Source organism: Hyla sarda, chromosome 8 (assembly GCF_029499605.1).
Source record: "Hyla sarda isolate aHylSar1 chromosome 8, aHylSar1.hap1, whole genome shotgun sequence".
Lineage (NCBI taxonomy): Eukaryota > Metazoa > Chordata > Amphibia > Anura > Hylidae > Hyla > Hyla sarda.
This window is the reverse complement of record NC_079196.1, coordinates 63435564-63458924: the sequence shown is the minus strand read 5'-3', so window position 1 is coordinate 63458924 and position 23361 is coordinate 63435564. Positions and strand designations below refer to the sequence as shown.

The following is a 23361-nucleotide window of genomic DNA, read 5'->3' as shown; positions in this document are numbered from 1 at the left end:
GTTCTTTTTGAATTTCCTTTCTGCCTGACCACAGTGCTCTCTTCTGACACCTCTGTCCATTTTAGGAACTGTCCAGAGCAGGATAGATTTTCTATAGTGATTTGTTTCTACACTGGATAGTTCCTAAAATGGACAGAGGTGTCAGCAGAGAGCACTGTGGTCAGGCAGAAGGGAAATTTAAAAAGAAAAGAACTTCTTTACAGCAGCTGAAAAGAACTAGAAGGATTAAGATTTTTTTAATAGTAATTTACAAATCTGTTTAACTCTCTGGCACCAATTGATTTATTAAAAATGTTTTCCAGTGGAGTACCCCTTTAACCTGTTGGGGAAGGAGGGCGTACCTGTACTCCCTTCGTCCACTCCATTTCTATAACGGGTCGGGCCTGGCCTCTAACAACGACCGGGACCCGTGGCTAATCGTGGCACAGCGATCAGAGCTATTAACCCTTTAGACGCAGCGTTCAAAGTTGAATGGCACGTCTAAAGTGAAAGTAAATGAATGCCGGTTAGCTCATGGGGGCTGTTCAGGATCACCGCGGCATCCCGAACAGCTATAGGACAGCAGGAGGGTCCCCTACCTGCCTCCTCTCTGTCTGATCGCTGAATGACTGCTCAGTGCCTGAGATCCAGGCATGAGCAGTCAAGCGGCAGAATCATTGATCAATGGTTTCCTATGAGAAACCATTGATCAATGTAAAAGATCAGTGTGTGCTGTGTTATAGCCCCCTATGGGAGCTATAACATTGCAAAAAAAAAGTAAAAAATAAGTTAATAAAGATCATTTAACCCCTTTCCTAATAAGAGTTTCAATCGCCCCCCTTTTCCCATTAATAAAAAAAAAAAAAACGCGTGTCCAAATTAGAAAAATATATAATTAATTAAACTGCATGGTCAATGACGTATTTTTGGTTACTTTTTATATCATGAAAAAATTTATAAAAAGCGATCAAAAAGTCCGATCAATACAAAAATGGCACAGCAAAAAACTTCAGATCAGGGCGCAAAAAATTAGCCCTCATACCGCCTCATATGCGGAAAAATAAAAAAGTTATAGGGGTCAGAAGATGACAATTTTAAACATATAAATTTTCCTGCATGTAGTTATGATTTTTTCCAGAAGTACGACAAAATCAAACCTAAGTAGGGTATAATTTTAATCGTATGGACCTAAAGATAAGGTGTCATTTTTACCGAAAAATGCACTGCGTAGAAACGGAAGCCCCCAAAAGTTACAAAATGAATTTTTTTCTTCAATTTTGTCGCACAACGATTTTTTTCCCCCATTTCGCCGTAGATTATTGGGTAAAATGACTGATGTCATTGCAAAGTAGAATTGGTGGCGCAAAAAATAAGCCAACATATGGATTTTTAGGTGCAAAATTGAAAGGGTTATGATTTTTAAAAGGTAAGGAGGAAAAAACGAAAGTGCAAAAACGGAAAAACCCTCCGTTCCCAAAGGGTTAAGAGTTTATTTGCATATTGCAAGATTGTGGAATATCTCGGGAGTGGCTGAACGGCTTGGTAAGGAATACAAAGCTTTACTCAGGATCACCCACACTAACCATCTGCATATTCAGGTTAGTGGGGTTGATCCATCTGTCGTATTCCCCTTTAATGGATGATAATGAAGCTCAACAAGCCACTGCTATGGGGCCCTTGGAGAGAGGAGGCCCATCCTCTATGCTGTTAGGGGGTGAAAAGAAAGAGAATGAAAGGGGCAAACAAACACAATGCCCTACTGGATGATGTGAAAAAGCTCTATAGTGGGGGGCCCATTATGATCTGTGCTATGGAGTTCCCTTACTTCTGTGTATGTCACTGATATTGAAGTACAACAACATCTAGAACAGTGTTTTTCAAACAATGTGTCTCCAGCTGTTGCAAATCTATAACTCCCAGCATGCCCGGACAGCCGCTGGCTGTCCGGGCATGCTGGGAGTTGTAGTTTTGCAACAGCTGGAGGCACCCTGGTCTGAAAACACTGATCTAGTACAACACACATTTTTGTTTTGCAGATAGCTACCTGGATCCACAATATTAAAACAGATTTGGAAAGTCATAGCAATCCGGACAATATCAATGAATGCGAGGACGTACGTTATAAACTCGGAGAGCTGGCTAAACAAACTAAGGTGATACAATAGATAAGGGAAACTGTTAAACTGAATGAGCTACATGATAATGACATTTTCCATAAGACAACAGGAAGCATTTTAAGACTAGACTATGTTCACACATCTTATTTTCGGTCCCATTTGTTGCCTTTAAAGGGGTTATCCAGGAAAAAACTTTGTTTTTATATATCAACTGGCTCCAGAAAGTTAAACAGATTTGTAAATTACTTCTATTAAAAAATCTTAATCCTTTCAGTACTTATGAGCTTCTGAAGTTTAGGTTGTTCTTTTCTGTCTAAGTAATCTCTGATGACACGTGTCTCGGGAACCGCCCAGTTTAGAAGAGGTTTGCTATGGGAATTTGCTTTTAAACTGGGCGGTTCCCGAGACACGTGTCATCAGAGAGGACTTAGACAGAAAAGAACAACCTTAACTTCAGAAGCTCACAAGTACTGAAAGGATTAAGATTTTTTAATAGAAGTAATTTACAAATCTGTTTAACTTTCTGGAACCAGTTGATATATATAAAAAAAGTTGTTTCCTGGAATACCCCTTTAAAACATGTCAGTTTTTCAACAACAACAAAAAGTTGTTACAATCACTGCAGCCAGGTTATTTCACATTTCTACCACAGTTTTTTTTTCTTTCTGTTTTGCAGTTGTATATTGTTATTCCGGCCATCATTTCTTACCTATGGCCACAAATAATTAACATGCTCATTATTTTAATGCCTTTTAAGGACTAAGGGTGCGTTCACACTGAGTAAATCAAGAGGAATTCACGCTGAAAAATTTACGTACGTAAAAAAAAGTTTTCTATTTGCGCAGAATTCGCACGGAATTGCGCGCAGAAATGGGTGAGAAAGAAGTGAAGGGTTTTTCAGCCAATTCCGCGCAAATTCCGTTCAAAAACGATGTTGGGCGGAATTTTTTCTAGCCATTGACTTCTATTGATTTCTGCCAGCGGATTCCGCTTGAAAAATGAACATGTTCTTTCTTCAAGCGGAAAGGAATTCAGCGTCGGAATTCCGCTGGCAGAATTTCCGATGTGTGAACAGGACAGCAGAAAAAACATTAAAGGGGTACTCCAGCGCTAAGACATCTTATCCCCTATCCAAAGGATAGGGGATAAGATGCCTGACCGCGGGGTTCCCGCCGCTGGAGGCCCCCGCGATCTTCCACGCCGCACCCTGTTAGAATCAGCCCCCAGAGCGTGCTCGCTCCGGGTCTGATTACTAGCGATCACAGGGACGGAGCATAGTGACGCCACTGCTCTGCCCCCATGTAACATCATGCTCCGCCCCCTCAATGCAAGCCTATGGAGGGGGCGTGGCAGCTGCCACGCCCCCTCCATAGGCTTGCATTGAGGGGGCAGAGCCGTGACGTCACACGGGAGCGGACCCGTGACGTCACTATACTCCGGGCGCTCCGGGCGCTGATTCTAACAGGGTTTGGCGTGGAAGATCGCGGGGGTCCCCAGCGGCGGGACCCCCGCGGTCAGGCATCTTATCCCCTATCCTTTGGATAGGGGATAAGATGTCTTAGCGCGGGAGTACCCCTTTAAAGTCAATGGGCAGAGAAGATGTGCATTAATTTGGAGCGGAAAATTCAAGAGGAATTACTCGAGTAAATTCTTCTTGAATTACTCAGTGTGAATGCACCCTAAGGCAGTTTTTCATACAATAGGGGAGATTTATTAGAACCTGTGTAGAGCAAAAATTAGATAGTTTCTTTCATTTTTAAAAAGGTCTCTGAAAAATGAAATAAGCAATCTGGTTGCTATGGGCAACTGCACCGCTTTTCCTCTACACAGGTTTTGATTCTTCCTCAATGTGTGCACTGACAGATGCTTTTTTATATAATTCATACAACATATTATTTTGTAAAAATAAGTCTGTAATTTTAACCACGTACTGACGTCATGGGTCAGGTGAGGGGAACATAGCGCAGTCCCGCGTCATAACCGGCAGATGCCGACTTCTCCCGGTAATGACTGACATCAGAGATCACTCTGATATCTGTTATTTAACAGTTTAAATGCTGCGATCTATACCGATCACAGCATTTAAACCTTAAATTCTGGTAATCCCTGGTGTCTCGTGGTCCCATCAATGGGTTGCGAGGGAAGCCTTGGGCCTTACCCATGCTCCGGATGTTCCATAAATCGACAATTGTTAAAGAGTACCTGTCACCAAACTAAACTTTTAATATATTGTTCCTTATGTAATTATAAGACACTTTACTTGCTGTTAAAATTCTCAAGCTTTATATGTTTTTAAAGTGATTGAAAAAATGGCCACTAGGTGGCTCTGTTATGTTCTGCCCGGCCTGGCAGGAGACCAAACTCAGGAAGTGTGTGCGGAGCATGGTGAAACACAGCTCTCGCAGGCTTCAGTGATGTCACACCTGCTGGGGAACGCCCACTTTCTCCTGCTGGGAGCTCACACAATATGAGCAAGGGGAAAGGAATGATACAGAGCTTTTTAAAGCTCAGAATAATTTTTTAAGGGTAGGAGGGGTGTTAGGAGTAGTTAGGGAATATCATCTGAGTTAGTTTAGAAAATATGGGATGATGACAGGTGCTCTTTAAAGCTTGCCTTAAAGAGTACCTATCACCAAATAAAACTTTTAATATAGTGTTCCTTGTGTAATTAGCAGACACTTTCCCATTCACTTGCTTTTTAAATTATCAACAGAAATATATTTAATATGTAATAGAAAAAACGACCACTCGGTGGCTCTGTTCTGTTCCCTGCCACAATTAATACAGTGAGTTTGGTCTCCTCCCGGCCTGGCAGGAGTCCAAACTCCTCACTGCACTGAGCTTGATTGACAGCTGCGCAGAAAGTGAAAGCTCCACAGATTCTCACAGAAACCTGCACAAACTGAAACCTGCAGGAGAGCCTCACTGATAGCAACACAGCACAGAGCTTGAGGTCTTCTATTCATCACAGCACTGCAACCATGTGAGGGTGGAAGTGGTCCCCCAGCAGGCTTCAGTGATGTCCTGCCTGCTCGGAAATGCCCACTTTCTCCTGCTGGGAAATTGCACTATGTGAGCAAGAAAAAAGGTAAGATACACAGCTTTTTAAAGCTCTGATTTTTTTTAAGGGCTGGAGGGGTGTTAGGAGTAGTTAGGGAACATAGCCTGAGTTAGTTTAGAACTGTTGATTTGGTGACAGGTACTTTTTAAGCAGGCTTAAGCAATCGAGTGCCAATAACATAGATCAATATAATGCAATAGCTTACAAAGCTTACATATTGAAAGAAGTACTCCGGCGAAAATTAACTTATCCCTATCCACAGGATAGGGAATAAGTAGCTGGTGCCTCACGCTATCTCCAGGACAGGACCTGGAGAGGAGCACCGAGTTGTCTACTGGCATGTGCTCCTCACTGTGCACTGGGTCTCGTCCCAGTAATCCCAGGGGCCCCAGCAGTCGGACCCCCACAATCAGCTACTTTTCCCCTTTCCTGTGGATAGGGGATAAGTTCATTTCCACCAGGGTTCTCCTTTAAACTTATAGTTTTACACTGTGTTAACATAGCCTTAAAATGTAATTTAGTTTTATTATTTTTAACAGGAAGCATCCAAATTTATGAAGCTTACAGTGCAACTCATAAGAGAAGTAGCAGAGTCAGCTCCCTCTGGAGGTGAAGGGTTTTCTAGACAATCACGAGTTCTGGACGAAGAATTAAAAGTTCTGGATCAGAGTATTGATGAGAAACTAGAAGTTATAAATGTTTACATTGCCTTTATAAAGTCTTCAGATGAGGTAAACTAAATCTTCATGATAATATTTCACTTTATCTTTTATTCAGTTTATTTACATGACAGATCTGTCTCTTGATAGACACTGACAGACCCCATTGACTATATTGTTTCTCAAGTGTCTGTCATGATGCCTATCATTTTACTGGAAATTTTGTTTTCTGACAAATTTGATGAAATCTGAGATATGTGAATTTAGCCTTAAAAGGGTTCTCTGATTTAATGAAACAACTAAATGCAGCCTCCTATGGCTATAAAATAATAAACTACACTGTACTCATCTCCCCTGGTCCAGAATCGGCACTCCAGTCGTCCACAGTCCGTCAATTTACCATGTTGACATGCTTTCTCGGCTCTCCTGGTGCCATTCTGAACACACTGCAACCTCAGTAACTGGCCTTAGTAGTTGGCTGCATTGTGCTCTGAACATCATCAAGGGAAGCGAGAGAACGCGTCATCAGGGTGAATAAACAGAGTGCCTGAGGCGGAATAGAGTTCTGGCACTAGACTGGGAAAGGAGAGCAGTGTAGTTTTTTCTATTATAGCCATAGAACTTACAAAAGTGCTATGATAATAATAGACTGGGCCGGTATTGACTTTGTGAATCAGTAGATCAGTACCTAATTAAATGTTTTATATATTAGGAAGCGCCCATTCACACTATGAAACCACTCTAAATAATTCTGAGTAGAATTCCTCTTGCAGCAGCCTCTGCCGGAATCGGCTTACCTGGGAACCTGTCCTCAGACTTTACCATATATAACATGTGACAAAATCTTCTTTCTTATCATGCCCAGGAGATTCTGCCGGCAGCCATATATAAAGTTTGAAAGGTGTCCCCCTCTGGCCCGTAAGTAGTCCATTGGGCGGAAGCCATGCTTTTCTAGTCCCGTCTGCTTGGGCTGTAATCACACCCCCTGAGCATGATTGACAGCCCGGGCATGGCTTGCAACATTGCTCTTCTCTGTCTGCCCAGGGTGCACAGCGGTGATATGGCCTGTCAATCATGCTGAGGGACATGATTGCAACCCGAGCAGATCATGAACATTTGTCTATAGAGCTCGATTGGCATGACAAATGCCAATAAAGTATCTTTTTGTGGCATGTAGTTTAGCACCACTCAAAAAAAGAGGTACACTTTTTTTTTTTTTTACAGTGGCATTGGATACAGTATGTCGGAGACATGTACAGGCTATATGTAAGGAGCATTATATATGTTAGGACATAGTATGTTACAGGATGCGTGATGTGAATAGGAGCTAGAGCAATAGTCAACCTTTGTCAATTTTTCCATTTTACTATTTATTTGCAGAGGCCATTTTTTAAGTGGTAACAGGAAATACATTAACATTGGTGAATTATTATATCCCAAAATTATGATAAATTATAATTACAGGGATAGAGGAAGATTTTTTTTTGTCCATCGGCTGTGTCTGATATTGCAGCTCATCTCAGTGCAACTGATTAGGACTCACCTGTAATACCAGACAAATGCCATTGATAAGAGTGGTGCTGTTTCTGAAAAAACCCAGGACAATTCCTTTACTATGCTCTGAAGTGGTGTTTCTTTCTTTAATGTACAAACTGTAGAAAAGGACAGGCCGACAAAGTGCATTCCCTTACGTCCTAACCAGTAGCACAGATGGGGTATTCCACCCCCCGCGAACTGGTTAGGACAGATGGAAGTTTTATTGAACCTAATTAAACAATCAGTGAAAACACACCCACAACACCCTGTATAAGTAAGAGGATCACCCTCTGTCCCATTGTGTTATTTTCTGTCCTCCCGGACAGTGGGAAAGATGGTGACCCCCTTACTCCTGTTATATGAGTAGGGGGGGTTCTTTCTTACTTGCAAATTTGGGCATGGTTTGCGCCCATCTGCTTCTGTACCACGGAGCCGCGACTCCAATCGCGGCCCCGGACGGAAGTGTGTCAGCGGCGTCTGACGTCACTTCCGGTTTCTCTCTTCGCTTCCCGGCTCGTTTTTTTGCGCCGTTTTTGCTAATAATGCGGCGAAACCGAGCGGGGAGCCTCTTTCTATAACCCTCTAACTTAGGGTTCCTTTTTTTCCTGTTTTTTTAAGCAAGATTTCTTTATCTCTCCGTAACTCCGCCTTGTGGGCGGAGTCTTGTTTGGCGCCAGCCAGGGGGATATTTAAACTCCCCCTAGGCTGTCATTCAGCCTCCTAGAGCGCAGAGCTGTTGGTACTTCCACAGTCCTGTCTTTTTGAGTTTAGTAGTGCATCCTTGCGGATACTACTGTTTCCCTATCTCTATCACTTACCTGGTCTCTTGCTGAGAGCTTTGGGTATTTTAAATTATATTTTAGCTAGCCGCAATTTTTTTCTTGCCGCTACATTATCTAATCCTCCTCTCATATTTATCTAGATATGTCGACCGAGGGCTCTGTGGATCGTGAAGGCTTGGCAAAAAGATCCGCCAAGCGCAAGCACCTCTCTTGCCATGACTGCAATACTCCCCTTGAGGATAATTATGAATTTTCCAGGTGCCCTCCTTGTAAGGCTAAGTCTCTACCTTCCCACCAGACTGAGCCTACAGTCCAAGATATGTATGTGTGGGTCTCCTCTAACATGTCGGCCATGCAAGCCTCTATTGAGGAGCTGAAACACGTTGTCTCTCAGAAACGCGCCAGACCTTCTTCACCTCCCAGAATGGAGACGTCTGTGGATCAGGAGAGAGAAGATTCCAAGTCCTCCTCTTCGGATGAGGAGGTCGCTGCCTCCTATTTCTTTCCGATGGAAAAGACCCAGCGTCTTCTGAGATCCATCCGGTCGGGGGACCAGGTTGTTGATCCCGGGGAAGCCTCTACCTCCGCCTCTAAGGGACCTAGGGTCTTTAAAGCGGATGATACCCTTCTGTCCGTGCTTAGAACGGAATGGAAAAAAACAGAAAAGGGTCCAGTCTTAACCAAAAGATTTAAGACCATGTTTCCTATACAGGAATCTCAGCTTTCCTCCTGGGGCCCTGTCCCTAAGGTTGATATGGCAGTTGCCAAACTGTCCAAGAGGACAGTAGTCCCTGCTGAGGATGGGTCTTCCTTGCAGGATCCAATGGATCGGAAGGCTGACTGTGCCATGAGGCGCTCCTACTCCACTGCTTCTGCGTCTGCATCAGTGGCGATAGCTTGCTCAGAGGTAGCAAACTTTTTAAAGACCCGCCTTTCTAACATCCAGTCGGATTTGGACCAGGGGGTTCCTAGGGATGAAATTCTTTCATCCTTCAAGACGACCAATCTGGCCGTTGATTTTTTGTGCGATGCTTCCACTCAGCATCTTAAATTGGCCTCCAAGTCTATGGCCCTGGCTTCCGCTGGACGACGTCCTCTGTGGTAAAAACCTTGGAAGGTCGACAACTCTTCCAAGAACACCTTATGTGCTATGCCTTACGAACCCGGCATTCTTTTCGGAGCTGAGTTGGACCGCATTATGGAGGGACTTTCTGACAAGAAAGGCAAGTCCCTCCCTTATTCCTCCTTTCGTGGTCGAGGGCGGCGTTCTGGGGGCGGATCAGCCCCCCAGCCTAAGCCTCAGAGAGACTGGGGTAATCAACGCCGGGGCGGAAAACGCTCCCGTGGCCCCAAAGACAACAGAAAGCTCTGACTGCGGGCTTCTACGAAGCTCTGGGTTCCTTGCCGAGGTGACCTTTCCAGTTTCCCATCCTGCCCCCCAGATTCCAGTTGGTGGTCGTCTTCACCATTTTTTAAGCGCCTGGTCCCTCCACATTCAAGACCCTTGGGTCCTGAGATTAATCTCGGATGGTTATTCGATAGACCTCGAATCAATTCCCCCAACCAATTATGTGGAGACAAGAGTTCTTTCACCAATCAAACAGGGGGCACTAGAAACTTACATTCTGGAATACATCCAGAAGAATGCCTTAGAGGAAGTTCCTCTTGCAGAGCGGGGGTCAGGAATTTATTCTCCAGTCTTCCTAGTTCCCAAGGTAACAGGAGACTGGCGGATGATTATAGATCTGAGATATCTCAATCAGTATGTAAAGCACAAACGCTTTCGTATGGAAACTATTCAATCTGTGGTCAACCTCATCTCGCCAGGGGATTACCTGGCTACTCTGGATCTAAAGGATGCTTACCTTCATATTCCTATTCATCCGGTATCCAGAAAGTATCTAAGGATCGCAGTTCAGGTAGGGGGAGTTCTAAAACACCTCCAGTTTGTAGCCCTCCCGTTTGGAATTTCTTCGGCCCCACACACATTTACCAAAGTGGTGGTAGCGGTAGTTGCCGCTCTAAGGCTGCAGGGGCTCAGCATTGTTCCCTACCTAGACGATTGGCTCCTCAGAGCTCCTTCTTCTGCGATCCTGTCCCAACATCTGCAACTAGCAGTATCCTTCCTTCACCAGTTTGGATGGATAGTCAATTGAGCCAAATCCAATTTCCTCCCAACGACCTCAGTGAGGTTCCTCGGCTTCATAGTCGACTCAATCTCCATGACACTTTACCTCTCTCCCAAGAGGAAATCTCGGGTTCAAGAATCGGTCCTTTTTCTCTCTGTACCCCGGAGAGTATCCATTCACACTCTCATGCGGATGTTGGGACTTATGTCCGCTACCGTGGATGCGGTTCCTTGGGCTCTTTGGCATCTACGCCCTCTTCAATCAGAGGTGCTCGCCACATGGAATCTCAGGCCCTCGGGCCTAAACAAGTGCCACTCCCTGTCTTATCGAGTCCGGTCCTCTCTCAGATGGTGGTCTCACCTCGAGGACGGCAAGTCAATGATCCAACCCTCTTGCATCATACTTACCACCGACGCGTCCCTTGTAGGTTGGGGAGCGCATCTCTTGGATCTGTCAGTGCGAGGATCTTGGTCTCCACAGGAGAGAGGGTTAACCTCCAATCTCCTCGAGATTCGAGCCATCAGATTAGCACTCCTCCACTTTGCTTCTCTTCTTCAAGGGAAAGCAGTAAAGATCCAATCCGACAGCATGATTGCTGTATTGTACATCAACAAGCAGGGAGGCACTCGATCACAAAGCCTCCTCAGAGAGGTGGGTCTGATCTTGGATTGGGCAGAGAGGAACCTAACCCATCTGTCGGCAGTTCACATTCGGGGATCTCTCAATGTGATCGCCGAACGCCTGAGCAGAGGACTTTCAACTGGAGAATGGTCTCTCCATCCAGAGATATTCAAACAAATAACACGCAGGTGGGGTATGCCGGAAATAGATCTTATGGCAACGAGGTTCAACACCAAAGTGGTGAGATTTTGCTCCCTGTACAGGGAAGACAACCCAGTAGCAATCGATGCTCTCTCAATCCCATGGAGGTTCAGGCTGGCCTACATCTTCCCTCCAATTTCCTTGATCCCAAGGGTATTGATGAAAATCAGGCAGGACCAAGCCTCTGTCATAGCCATAATTCCATTTTGGCCCAAGAGAGCTTGGTTTACCCAACTCTTGCAAATGAGTCGGGGACAATTCTGGAGGCTTCCCCCAGAGCAAGCACTAGTGTCGGGGGACACTCACAGCAGCTCAAATCTTCAAATGTTCAACCTGACAGCCTGGAGGTTGACCAGTCCCTTCCACATCTAGAAGGGCTTTTTAGTGCGGTCTTGAATACCCTCTCGCATTCCAGAGCGGAGTCCACTAACAGAGCCTATAAAAGAATTTGGACAACTTTTCAGTCTTGGTGCTCCAAGAAACAACTACCTGGACAGAATCCAGCTGTTGCCACAATCCTCAACTTTCTCCAGGAGGGATTAGACAAGAATCTATCTCCTTCCACACTCAGAGTTCAGGTATCAGCCATCTCTGCCTTTCTCAATAAACCATTGTCTCAAGACCCACTAGTCAAAACATTCTTGAGGGGATCCTCAAGGTTAAAACCTACAATTATACAACCTGTCCCAGCATGGGACTTATCGTTGGTGCTCAATGGGTTGGCATCTCCCCCCTTTGAGCCCTTGGAGGAGGTGGACATGAAATTTGTTACCATTAAAATAACTTTTTTACTGGCAATCACATCAGCCAGGATTGGGGAACTTCAAGCGCTCTCGGCACTTGAACCATATACTAAATTTTTGCCAGATCGAGTGTTACTCAGATTTATGCCATCCTTTATACCTAAAGTTCCATCATTCCAAAATATTAATCAAGTTATATCCCTGCCAGTATTTTCTCCTCCTCCATCCTCCAATGAAGATAGTGCTCTTCATTGCCTAGATATCTCGAGATGCCTCCAGATCTATATAAAAAGATCTTTGGAGTTTAGGAAGGATGAAAATCTGCTAATTCTCTTTTCAGGACCCAAGAGAGGTCTTAAAGCTTCAAAGCCCTCCATCAGTAGATGGGTAAAGGATGCCATTCGTATTTCCATGGTATCCCAAGGTAAGGAGCCTCCTGAGTTTGTAAAAGCTCATTCCACCAGGTCTGTATCTACCTCCTTTGCGGAGAGGAGTCTTGTTCCCTTGGAACATATATGCAAAGCTGCTTCCTGGAGTTCACTCTCCACATTTATCACCCACTACAGACTTGACAGTAGATTGGCCGATTTCTCCTCATTTGGACGGACAGTATTATCTGCCGTCAGGCATGAGAGCCCTTCCTCATAGGATTTCTGCTTGCCATTTCCCCATCTGTGCTACTGGTTAGGAAGTAAGGGAATCGTTAATTTCTAACGATAATTTGTTTTCCCTTAGTCCTAACAGTAGCACAACTTTCCCTCCCTAGTTAAGTTATTATTTTCTATTCTTTGCCTTTAGTTCTTCTTGTTACTACACAATGGGACAGAGGGTGATCCTCTTACTTATACAGGGTGTTGTGGGTGTGTTTTCACTGATTGTTTAATTAGGTTCAATAAAACTTCCATCTGTGCTAACCAGTTCGCGGGGGGTGGAATACCCCATCTGTGCTACTGTTAGGTCTAAGGGAAAACAAATTATCGTTAGAAATTAACGACTCATGTGCGTGAAACCGCCGGCAGTCACCTCTGAGCGCCCCATGCTGTCCTGATTTCTCTACCGGAGGAGCGGCCTGAGATGGGAGCTGAATAACCAGATCTTACGCCGTGAGTGCAGGACGCCTGTCCTTTTCTACAGTTTGTACATTATTGATTCCTGTTTATTGTTCTAGCACCGCCATGAATGGTTGTATCTGGTTTCCTGCCTGAAGTGAGTATCTCCATCTCATGGTTGTGAGGGCTATAGGTTTCGGTGCAACTGTTTTGGGTCTTTTTTGTTTGGTTTTTACTTTCTTTGTTAACAACACTGTTTACATGTCTAATAAAGTTATATTGATCTATTAAGCTGGATTCCCACATCCAAAATCTAAAGGAAGCATATGGATACCAGCCAAAAGAAGTATCCACAGCCACGCTGGAGATAGCAGACACACAAATTCAGAGCGTGCTGGATGAACTTTTCTCTGTTCAAGATATGGGACAAAATTGTTTGAACATCATAAAAATGGTGAGTAAAGTGCTTTATAGACACTGATGTCAAATAGATACTAAATTGAAAAGCACTTAAAAGAAATGTATTAAAGGCTAATTCCTACCTAAAGTGGAAGCATATCTTGCCATTTCTTTAAAGGGGTATTCCAGGCCAAAACTTTTTTTTATATATCAACTGGCTCCGGAAAATTAAACAGATTGAAAGGATTAAGATTTTTTAATAGAAGTAATTTACAAATCTGTTTAACTTTCCGGAGCCAGTTGATATATAAAAAAAAAAGTTTTTGCCTGGAATACCCCTTTACGATCAGTGGGGGTCCAACCTCTAGAACCTCCTCCGATTTAAATTCTTCAAATAATGAATCTCAAGCCACCTAAACTGAAATAGCTAAAGTATAACAGCAATAGCATTAAAGGTAAAGTATCTTGTTACAATGGTGCCTCTCAAGGGCATATAAGTGTGTGTGTGTGTGTGTGTGTGTGTATATATATATATATATATATATATATATATATATATATACACACAGTCTTGGCTGTAAATGTTGGCACCCCTGAAGTTTTTCTAGAAAATTAAGTATTTCTCACAGAAAAGGATTGCAGTAACACATGTTTTGCTATACACATGCTTATTCCCTTTGTGTGATTCCCTTTGTGTGTATTGGAACTAAACCAAAAAAAGGGAGGAAAAAAAGCAAATTGCACATAATGTCACCAAACTCCAAAAATGGTCTTCACAAAATTATTGGCACCCTTTTAAAATTGTGGAAAAATAAGATTGTTTCAAGCATGTGATGCTCCTTTAACCCCGTAAGGACCAAGTCCATTTTAACCTTAAGGACCAGGCCAATTTTATTTTTGCTTTTTTGTTTTATCCTCCTCGCCTTCTAAAATCCATAACTCCTTTATATTTCCATCTACAGACCCATATAAGTGCTTGTTTTTTGCGTGACCAATTGTTCTTTGTAATGAAAACTCTCATTTTACCATAAACTGTACGGCGAACCCAAACAAAATTTTTTAGGGAGGAAATTTAAATGAAAACCACAATTTTGCACATTTTGGAGGGTTTTGTTTTCACACTATACACTTTATGGTAAAAATGACATGTGTTCTTTATTCTGTGGGTCAATACGATTAAAATGATACCCATGGCTAGATACTTTTATATTTTTGTACTGCTTAAAAAAAAATCAAAAAATTTTTGTACAAAATCAGTAATCTAAAATCGCCCTATTTTGACAAGCTATAACTTTTTCATTTTTCCATATATAGGACATTATAAGGGCTAATTTTTTGCGCCGTCATCTGTACTTTTTATTGATACCACATTTGGATATATAAAACTTTTAGATCATTTTTATTAAATTTTTTTTTATAAAATGTGACAAAAAAGCTGCATTTTTTGATTTTTTTTTATTTTTTACTTTTACGCCATTCACCGTACGGGATAATTAACATTATATATTGATAGCACGGACATTTATGCATGCGGCGATACCAAATATGTTTATAAAAAAAAATGTTTACGCTTTTTGGGGTTAAAATGGGAAAAACTGACAATTTTCATTTTTATTGGGGATTTTTCACTTTTTTTTTGCTTTTTGTTTTTACATTTTTCAACTTTTACTTTACACTTTTTATGTCTCCATAGGGGACTATTCATAGCAATCATTTGATTGCTAATACTGTGCAGTGCTATGTATAGGACATAGCACTGCTCAGTATTATCAGTGATCTTCTGCTCTGGCCTGCTCGATCTCAGACCAGAGCAGAAGACCCTGGGAGACGGCCGGTGCAAGGTGAGGGGACCTCCGGCCGCCATGCTGGATGATCGGATCGGATCGCCACGGCAGCGCTGTGATCCGATCATCCATTCAAAGTGCCGCACTGCCACAGATGCCGTGATCTGTATTGATCATGGCATCTGAGGGGTTAATGGCGGACGTCCGCGCGATCGTGGATGTCGACCGTTTCGATGCTTGCGGTCATACACAGGACGTAAATGTACGTCCTGGTGTGGGAAGTCTCGCCAAACCAGGACGTACATTTACGTCCGTGGTCGTTAAGGGGTTTAACTCACCTGGGGCAAGTAACAGGTGTGGGCAATATAAAAATCACACCTGAAAGCAGATAAAATGGAGAGTAGTTCACTTAGTCTTTGCATTGTGTGTCTGTGTGTGCCACACTAACCATGGACAACAGAAAGAGGAGAAGAGAACTGTCTGAGGACTTGAGAACCAAAATTGCAGAAAAATATCAACAATCTCAAGGTTACAAGTCCATCTCCAGAGATCTAGATTTGCCTTTGTCCACAGTGCACAACATTATCAAGCAGTTTGCAACCCATGGCACTGTAGCTAATCTCCCTGGGCGTGGACGGAAGAGAAAAATTGATGAAAGGTGTCAACGCAGGGTAATCTAGATGGTGGATAAGCAGCCCCAAACAAGTTCCAAAGGTATTCAAACTGTCCTGCAGGCTCGAGGAGCATCAGTGTCATTGCGAACTATCCGTCGACATTTAAATGAAATGAAATGCTATGGCAGGAGACCCAGGAGGACCCCACTGCTGACACAGAGACATAAAAAAGCAAAACTACATTTTGCCATAATGAACTTGAGTAAGCCAAAATCCATCTTAGAAAATGTCTTGTGGACAGATGAGACCAAGATAGAGCTTTTTGGTAAAGCACATCATTCTACTGTTTACCGAAAACGGAATGGGGCCTAAAAGAACACAGTACCTACAGTGAAATATGGTGGAGGTTCAGTAATGTTTTAGGGTTGTTTTGCTGCCTCTGGCACTGGGTGCCTTGAATGTGTGCAAGGCATCATGAAATCTGAGGATTACAAACGGATTTTCAATCGCATTGTACAGCCCAGTGTCAGAAAGCTGGGTTTGCATCTGAGATCTTGAGTCTTCCAGCAGGACAATGACACCAAACATATGTAAAAAAGCACCCAGAAATGGATGGCAACAAAGCACTGGAGAGTTCTGAAGTGGCAGCAATGAGTCCAGATCTAAATCCCATTGAACACCTGTGGAGAGATCTTAAAATTGCTGTTGGGAAAAGGCTCCCTCCAATAAGAGAGACCTGGAGCAGTTTGCAAAGGAAGAGTGGTTCAACATTCCGGCTGAGAGGTGTAAGAAGCATAGTAAGCGACTGATTTCAGTTATTTTTTCCAAAGGGTGTGCAACCAAATATTAGGTTAAGGGTGCCAATAATTTTGTTTAGCCCATTTTTGGAGTTTGGTGACATTATGTCCTGTTTGCTTTTTTTCCTCCCTTTTTTGGTTTTGTTTCGATTCACACAAAGGGAATAAACATGTGTATAGCAAAACATGTGTTAATGCAATCCTTCTCTGTGAAAAATAATTAATTTTCTAGAAAAATTTCAGGGGTGCCAACATTTACCACAATGACTATATGTAGACTATATATAGACTATATATGAAGTCAGCAAGGGAACTGTAACAAAAGCAGGAAAAATTGGCAAACGTAAGGATGAAAACAGTCCCGAAATTCTGTGAAGCATAATGAACCTTATTACACCAACTCTAAAGACACCAAATCAGATATGTTAAAAACAATCAAAAAAGGTCAATTTAGAAGTCCTACATTTACCCCTTAAGGACCAGGCCATTTTATACCTTAAGGACCGGAGCGTTTTTTGCAATTCTGACCACTGTCACTTTAAACATTAATAACTCTGGAATGCTTTTAGTTATCATTCTGATTCCGAGATTGTTTTTTCGTGACATATTCTACTTAAACTTAGTGGTAAAATTTTATGGTAACTTGCATCCTTTCTTGGTGAAAAATCCCCAAATTTGATGAAAAAAATGAAAATTTTGCATTTTTCTACCTTTGAAGCTCTCTGCTTGTAAGGAAAATGGATATTTAAAATATATTTTTTGGGGTTCACATATACAATATGTCTACTTTATGTTTGCATCATAAAATTTATGAGTTTTTACTTTTGGAAGACACCAGAGGGCTTCAAAGTTCAGCAGCAATTTTGAAATTTTTCACAAAATTTTCAAACTCACTATTTTTCATGGACCAGTTCAGTTTTGAAGTGGATTTGAAGGGTCTTCATATTAGAAATACCCTATAAAAGACCCCATTATAAAAACTACACCCCCAAAGTATTCAAAATGACATTCAGTAAGTGTATTAACCCTTTAGGTGTTTCACAGGAATAGCAGCAAAGTGAAGGAGAAAATTCAAAATCTTCATTTTTTACACTCGCATGTTCTTGTAGACCCAATTTTTGAATTTTTGCAAGGGGTAAAAAGGAGAAAATTTTTACTTGTATTTGAAACCCAATTTCTCTCGAGAAATTGAGAGCACATACCTCATATGTCTATGTTAATTGTTCGGCGGGCGCAGTAGAGGGCTCAGAAGAGAAGGAGCGACAAATGGTTTTTGGGGGGCATGCCGCATTTAGGAAGCCCCTATGGTGCCAGGACAGCAAAAAAAACCACATGGCATACCATTTCGGAAACTAGACCCCTCAGGGAACGTAACAAGGGGTAAAGTGAACCTTAATACCCTACAGGTGATTCACGACTTTTGCATATGTAAAAAAATATATATATATTTTTTACCTAAAATGCTTGGTTTCCCAAAAATTTTACATTTTTAAAAAGGGTAATAGCAGAAAATACCCCCCAAAATTTGAAGCCCAATTTCTCCCGATACAGAAAACACCTCGCATGGGGGTGAAAAAAGCTCTGCTGGCGCACTACAGGTCTCAGAAGAGAAGGAGTCACATTTGGCTTTTTGAAAGCAAATTTTGCTCTGGGGGTATGCCGCATTTAGGAAGCCCCTATGGTGCCAGAACAGCAAAAAAAAAACACATGGCATACCATTTTGGAAACTAGACCCCTCGGGGAACATAACAAGGGGTAACGTGAACCTTAATGCCCTACAGGTGTTTCACGACTTTTGCATATGTAAAAAAAAAAATTTTTTTTTTTACCTAAAATGCTTGTTTTCCCAAAATGTTTACATTTTTAAAAAGGGTAATAGCAGAAAATACCCCCCAAAATTTGAAGCCCAATTTCTCCCGATTCAGAAAACACCCCATATGGGGGTGAAAAGTGCTCTGCTGGCGCACTACAGGTCTCAGAAGAGAAGGAGTCACATTTGGCTTTTTGAAAGCGAATTTTGCTCTGGGGGCATGCCGCATTTAGGAAGCCCCTATGGTGCCAGGACAGCAAAAAAAAAACACATGGCATACCATTTTGGAAACTAGACCCCTCGGGGAACGTAACAAGGGCTAATTTGAACCTTAATACCCTACAGGTGTTTCACGACTTTTGCATATGTAAAAAAAATATATATTTTTTTTTACCTAAAATGCTTGTTTTCCCAAAAATTTTACATTTTTTAAAAGGGTAATAGCAGAAAATACCCCCCAAAATTTGTTAGGCAAATTCTCCCGAGTACGGCGATACCCCATATGTGGCCCTAAACTGTTGCCTTGAAATACGACAGGGCTCCAAAGTGAGAGCGCCATGCGCATTTGAGGCCTAAATTAGGGACTTGCATAGGGGTAATCCGGCCGACGAATCAGGGCGATCGTGAGGTGGCACCAGTGCCACCTCACCCCTGCTGGCTCTGGCTGTCAGAGACGGCCCCGATCAGCCAATAATTCCGGGTCACCGGGTCACTGGAGACCCGATTGACCCGGAATCCGCCGCAGATCGCTGGACTGAATTGTCCAGCGATCTGCGGCCATTGCCGACATGGGGGGTCATAATGACCCCCCTGGGCGATATGCCCCGATGCCTGCTGAACGATTTCAGCAGGCATCGGGCACTGGCTCCGCTCCAGATGGTTGCGGGGGGCCGGTAAAACACATGACGTTCTCATACGTCATGTGTCCTTAAGGACTCGGAAATGGAGACGTATGAGAACGTCATGTGTCCTTAAGGGGTTAAAATATGAGGGGGATAAAGCACTATGAGAATCCCTTTTTGGGGGAGGGTTTCTATTATGTCACAACCACAGTGCTCTCTGCTGACACCTGTGTCCATGCCAGGAACTGCCCAGAGCAGGAGAAAATCCCCATAGCAAACATATGCTGCTCTGGATAGTTCCTAAAATGGACAGAGGTGTCAGTACAGAGCACTGTGGTTGTGACAGAAAGGAAATCCCAAAAGAAAAGAATTTCCTCTGTAGTTTACAGCCGCTAATAAGTACTGGAAGGATTAAGACTTTTTAATAGAAGTAATTTACAATTCTGTTTAACTTTCTGGCACCAGTCGATACATTTTTTTTTTTTTTTTTTACACCGGAGTTAGTATGGAAATTATAAAAGTACTCCTACACTAAAATGTCCCCACACTGCATAAACAATGTTTGTACATAGTAAGTCAGAAGTTAGAGAAGCAGCCAAAATTTGGTAGTTATCTTTGCTTTGATTAGGCTAAGTTTCCACATTTTTTTTCTAGCAGTTTTTGGATATCTGCCACTACAGTTTTTGAGCCAAAGCCAGAAATGTATTCAAAAGGAATAGGACATATAAAGGCTTATACTTCTCTTCCCAAATGGATCCACTTCTGACTTTGGCTCAAAAACTACAATGGCAGTATTCCAAAAACTGCCAGAAAAAAAAAACAAGTGGAAACTTAGCCTAAAACTGGTTTTATGTTTTCGTATGTTGCCAGCTTAACACTCATTTAACTGTGTGCTGTCTCTCTTAATCCCCCATACTCATACATGGCCAGCTTGTATTTTAAGCAGTAAGACGTGAAAAAACTGCTGCCAGACACCTCTGGCATATCTACCCAAAAACCAAGGGAATTGGCATGATGAAATCCAACATGCTCCTCTCGTCTGGTGCAAGACTCTTGGGGCCCCATACACATTATATGGTTGGCTGATCACACCACAAACAGCAGGTTAAGCCAACTTTAATCTGCCTTTAGTCAACTTTCATCCTAAAACATTACTGTCATTTAAAAAAAAAATTGGGGCGAAAGCCGCTGCTAGATTCTGTTGGCATTGGCCGACCTCCTAGAAAGGACTGGACAGTTGAGATCCAGAAGATATTGAGGGACAGTCATAAGACCCTCATTACACATTAGATGGTCAGCCAGTCCTGTAGAACTTAGGGTGCTCTCTAAAAGCAATGTAATGCATATGGCCTGCTTCAGTTCACACCTGCATTGGGGGCTGATTCCATTCTCAGATTTCAAGACTTTTTCTTCCTTTAATAATGACAGACACCACGATGGACCCTTTAAAAATTCTATGCAGTCTATAGGGCACTGTTGGTTTCTATTGTGCAATGTATCTGGCACCCTATTATTTTTGTGGCTTCTGGGAAGAATGTGTGTAAAATACAGCATGCGTTGGAGCATTGCATAATACTGTACGTTTATGTAAAATCTGAGTTTCGCAGAGGTACAGTATAAGCACATAAATATCTATAAGAATCATATTCAGGATCTGTAGAACACAGATCCATGACATAGTTGTGTGCATGAAGTTTAATGTAAGAGTCTTAAGTATTTAAGGGCAAAAAATCATTTTTCCAAATTATTGTAGAAATGAATATAAATTTGATATGTTTACAATTTTGTTACATCTGAAGTAGATTTATTACGATAATTGCATTTGCATCGGTCTTATCCATTTTATTTAAAAACATGATCAAGTGAAGCTGAGAGCATAAATCTCTGTTACTATCAAATCAATGCAGTCTTATTTGGCCTACAGATGAACAAGAACATGATTCTGAAGGACAAACACATTCGAAAGGTGGAGCAGACGATGGCAACTTTAAATAAGGAAAAAGCTGAGATAACAAACTTATGGTCAACCTGGAGGCAACATGTCAACCAAATACATTCTTCTAAATACCAATGGAGAACAATTAAAGATCAGCTAAGACTGGTATGGATATAATGTTGAATACAGATCTTTTATGTATAAATTCTCCTATTGATCCTCCTGTATAACGTCACACGTTATTTGTAGTATATGATATGATGGGTGGATAAATGTCTTCCTTACTGCGTTGTACCTTATGTCCAGAAGCATTCCTCTGATACCATCCAGTTACCATGTTCAGATGGCAGAACTCATACACTGTAGAACATATGTTCTCTAGCTTCAGCAAGCTCACAGTATTGTTGAAAGGTTTACAGACATTTGTCTGTCTATACAGACTGCTACATAGATGTGGATGTACATGGAGATCATCTTTCCCACTGTAGGCCTCTAACAGACTGTATGGACTTCCATATGTCAACAACCACAATCTTCATGACCCCTCTTCCCTGTAGGGGTGCGCGCAGGTTGAAGTAACTGTGAATCTTGTTCCAATTAACTTAAAATCATACATATAAAAAATATATAGGAATGTATAGCCTACTGGAGAGATATACAGTGAATTTCCTTTATTGCAAAATCTAGAACATTTGAGCATTTGTTTCCAGCACTGAACTGCTAAACAATATAGAATTTAATAAGACCAAAAAGCAACATATCGAGTGATGAAAATCAACTCATATATTGTCCTAGATTTACTATTGCAAATGTGCCAAAATATTGTGCACATGACCTACAGTACTATAATGACAGGCTTTTTACACTCTGTAAGCACTTTCCTGCCAGATCAGGGATATGGGTGTGGCCTCAGTAAATGGGGTGTGGATTTAGGTAAAGGGCAGTGACTTTAGATGTGCCATAAAATGCGCCACAATCTGGCACAAATTCTGCCACGATTTGCAACAACTAAAAGTTGGTCTTAAGATGTGCCACATTTATCAATATACCTGATACACTGTGATAAATCTGCTGTATTTGAAAAGTGTCCATCTAGGTTTTCACTGTCTGAAAATTAAACTGGTCTAATAAATCTGGGCCATTTTTCTAAAACTTTTCTACCGTTGTGACAATTTACACACACATTTTTTACAGCAAAAGGAGTCCCTTACTTTCAGACATTTTTACTGCCATATGGAATGTATTTGAGGCCTTTTCAGGGTTTTAAATTTTTTTTTTATTTTGGAGAACAGACCAAAAAAGTGTGAAAAATTTCCATAAAGCAGACTTTTTTGAGGATGAGAATGGCCCAAAAAAGTACTATGTACTTATTAGGTCTGTAATAATTATAAATTTAAAATTAAACTTTATATGAACTGACTAATATTTGCCAATTGAGTTTAATCAATTCAGTTAGAAAAAAATGCTTTTTTGGCTTTTTAGAGACAAAAAAGTTTTTTTTTGTGTATATTTTGTCTAAAACTAAACCCCAAAACATAGCCTTTCTGCTGAATTTTATATCTATGCAAAATCCCTAATTATAATAATCCAAAATAACAGACAATTCAGTAACTTTCTGGTCCAAGTAATGGCATTTTACTGTCTATGTTTCTTCTTAGTATTATTATTATATAAAAAAAACTGTTATACTATATCGTAAATGATTACGGTATATAATTAGGCTCTGTTCACATTGTCATTGGAGACTCCATTAGTCAGTGCATCGGTAGGGGCCAACAGGTGCTCGTGGAATCTGTTAGTGTAACTGATCAGGCATTGAGTCATGGTTTCCATTATAGACAGGAATCATGACATTAGTGTGAATGGAGCCTGATGAACCTCATGTTTGTCTTATACTAATAATTTAAGAAAATTTGCTTTGTTGGCACTTTTATAGTTGCACATTTCCTATTATTGGGCCCATATTTCCTTAAAGGGGTTATCCACCATAAAGTGATTTTAGTACGTACTTGCCAGACAGTAATGGACATGCTTAGGAAAGATCTGCGCTTGTCTTGGGGCTAAATGGCTATGTTGTGAGATTACCGTAACATTGCGGCTATCTTTCTGTGAAATGGTATTTCCTGTTTGAGTTTCCTTCTTTGCCTACAAATCCCATAATTCAATTTTCCTCCCTTCCACACATCAGTTACCCCACCCATTGAAACATAAATGAGCTGCATCCATTCAAAAGACCCAAGGTTTTCAATCAGGGTGCCTACTGCTGTTGCAAAAATACAATTAGTTGCAGATTGATCCCTTT

The 23361-nt window shown here is 41.7% G+C and overlaps 1 protein-coding gene and 1 long non-coding RNA gene across 6 annotated transcripts in view; one reads left to right on the top strand and one right to left on the bottom strand.

The window, feature by feature from the left end:
- The window catches only part of CCDC141 (coiled-coil domain containing 141), a 290158-nt gene that overhangs the window by 202590 nt on the left and 64207 nt on the right, over window positions 1-23361 (top strand). For all 5 annotated transcript variants that reach the window (XM_056534334.1, XM_056534335.1, XM_056534333.1 and 2 more), the window contains 4 exons: window positions 2016-2132; window positions 5697-5888; window positions 13170-13331; window positions 21048-21224. In XM_056534334.1, the coding sequence (XP_056390309.1) occupies window positions 2016-2132; window positions 5697-5888; window positions 13170-13331; window positions 21048-21224 (648 nt within the window). The remainder of the gene's footprint in view (window positions 1-2015; window positions 2133-5696; window positions 5889-13169; window positions 13332-21047; window positions 21225-23361) is intronic.
- The window catches only part of LOC130284214 (uncharacterized), a 100878-nt gene that overhangs the window by 76665 nt on the left and 852 nt on the right, over window positions 1-23361 (bottom strand). The window lies entirely within an intron of this gene.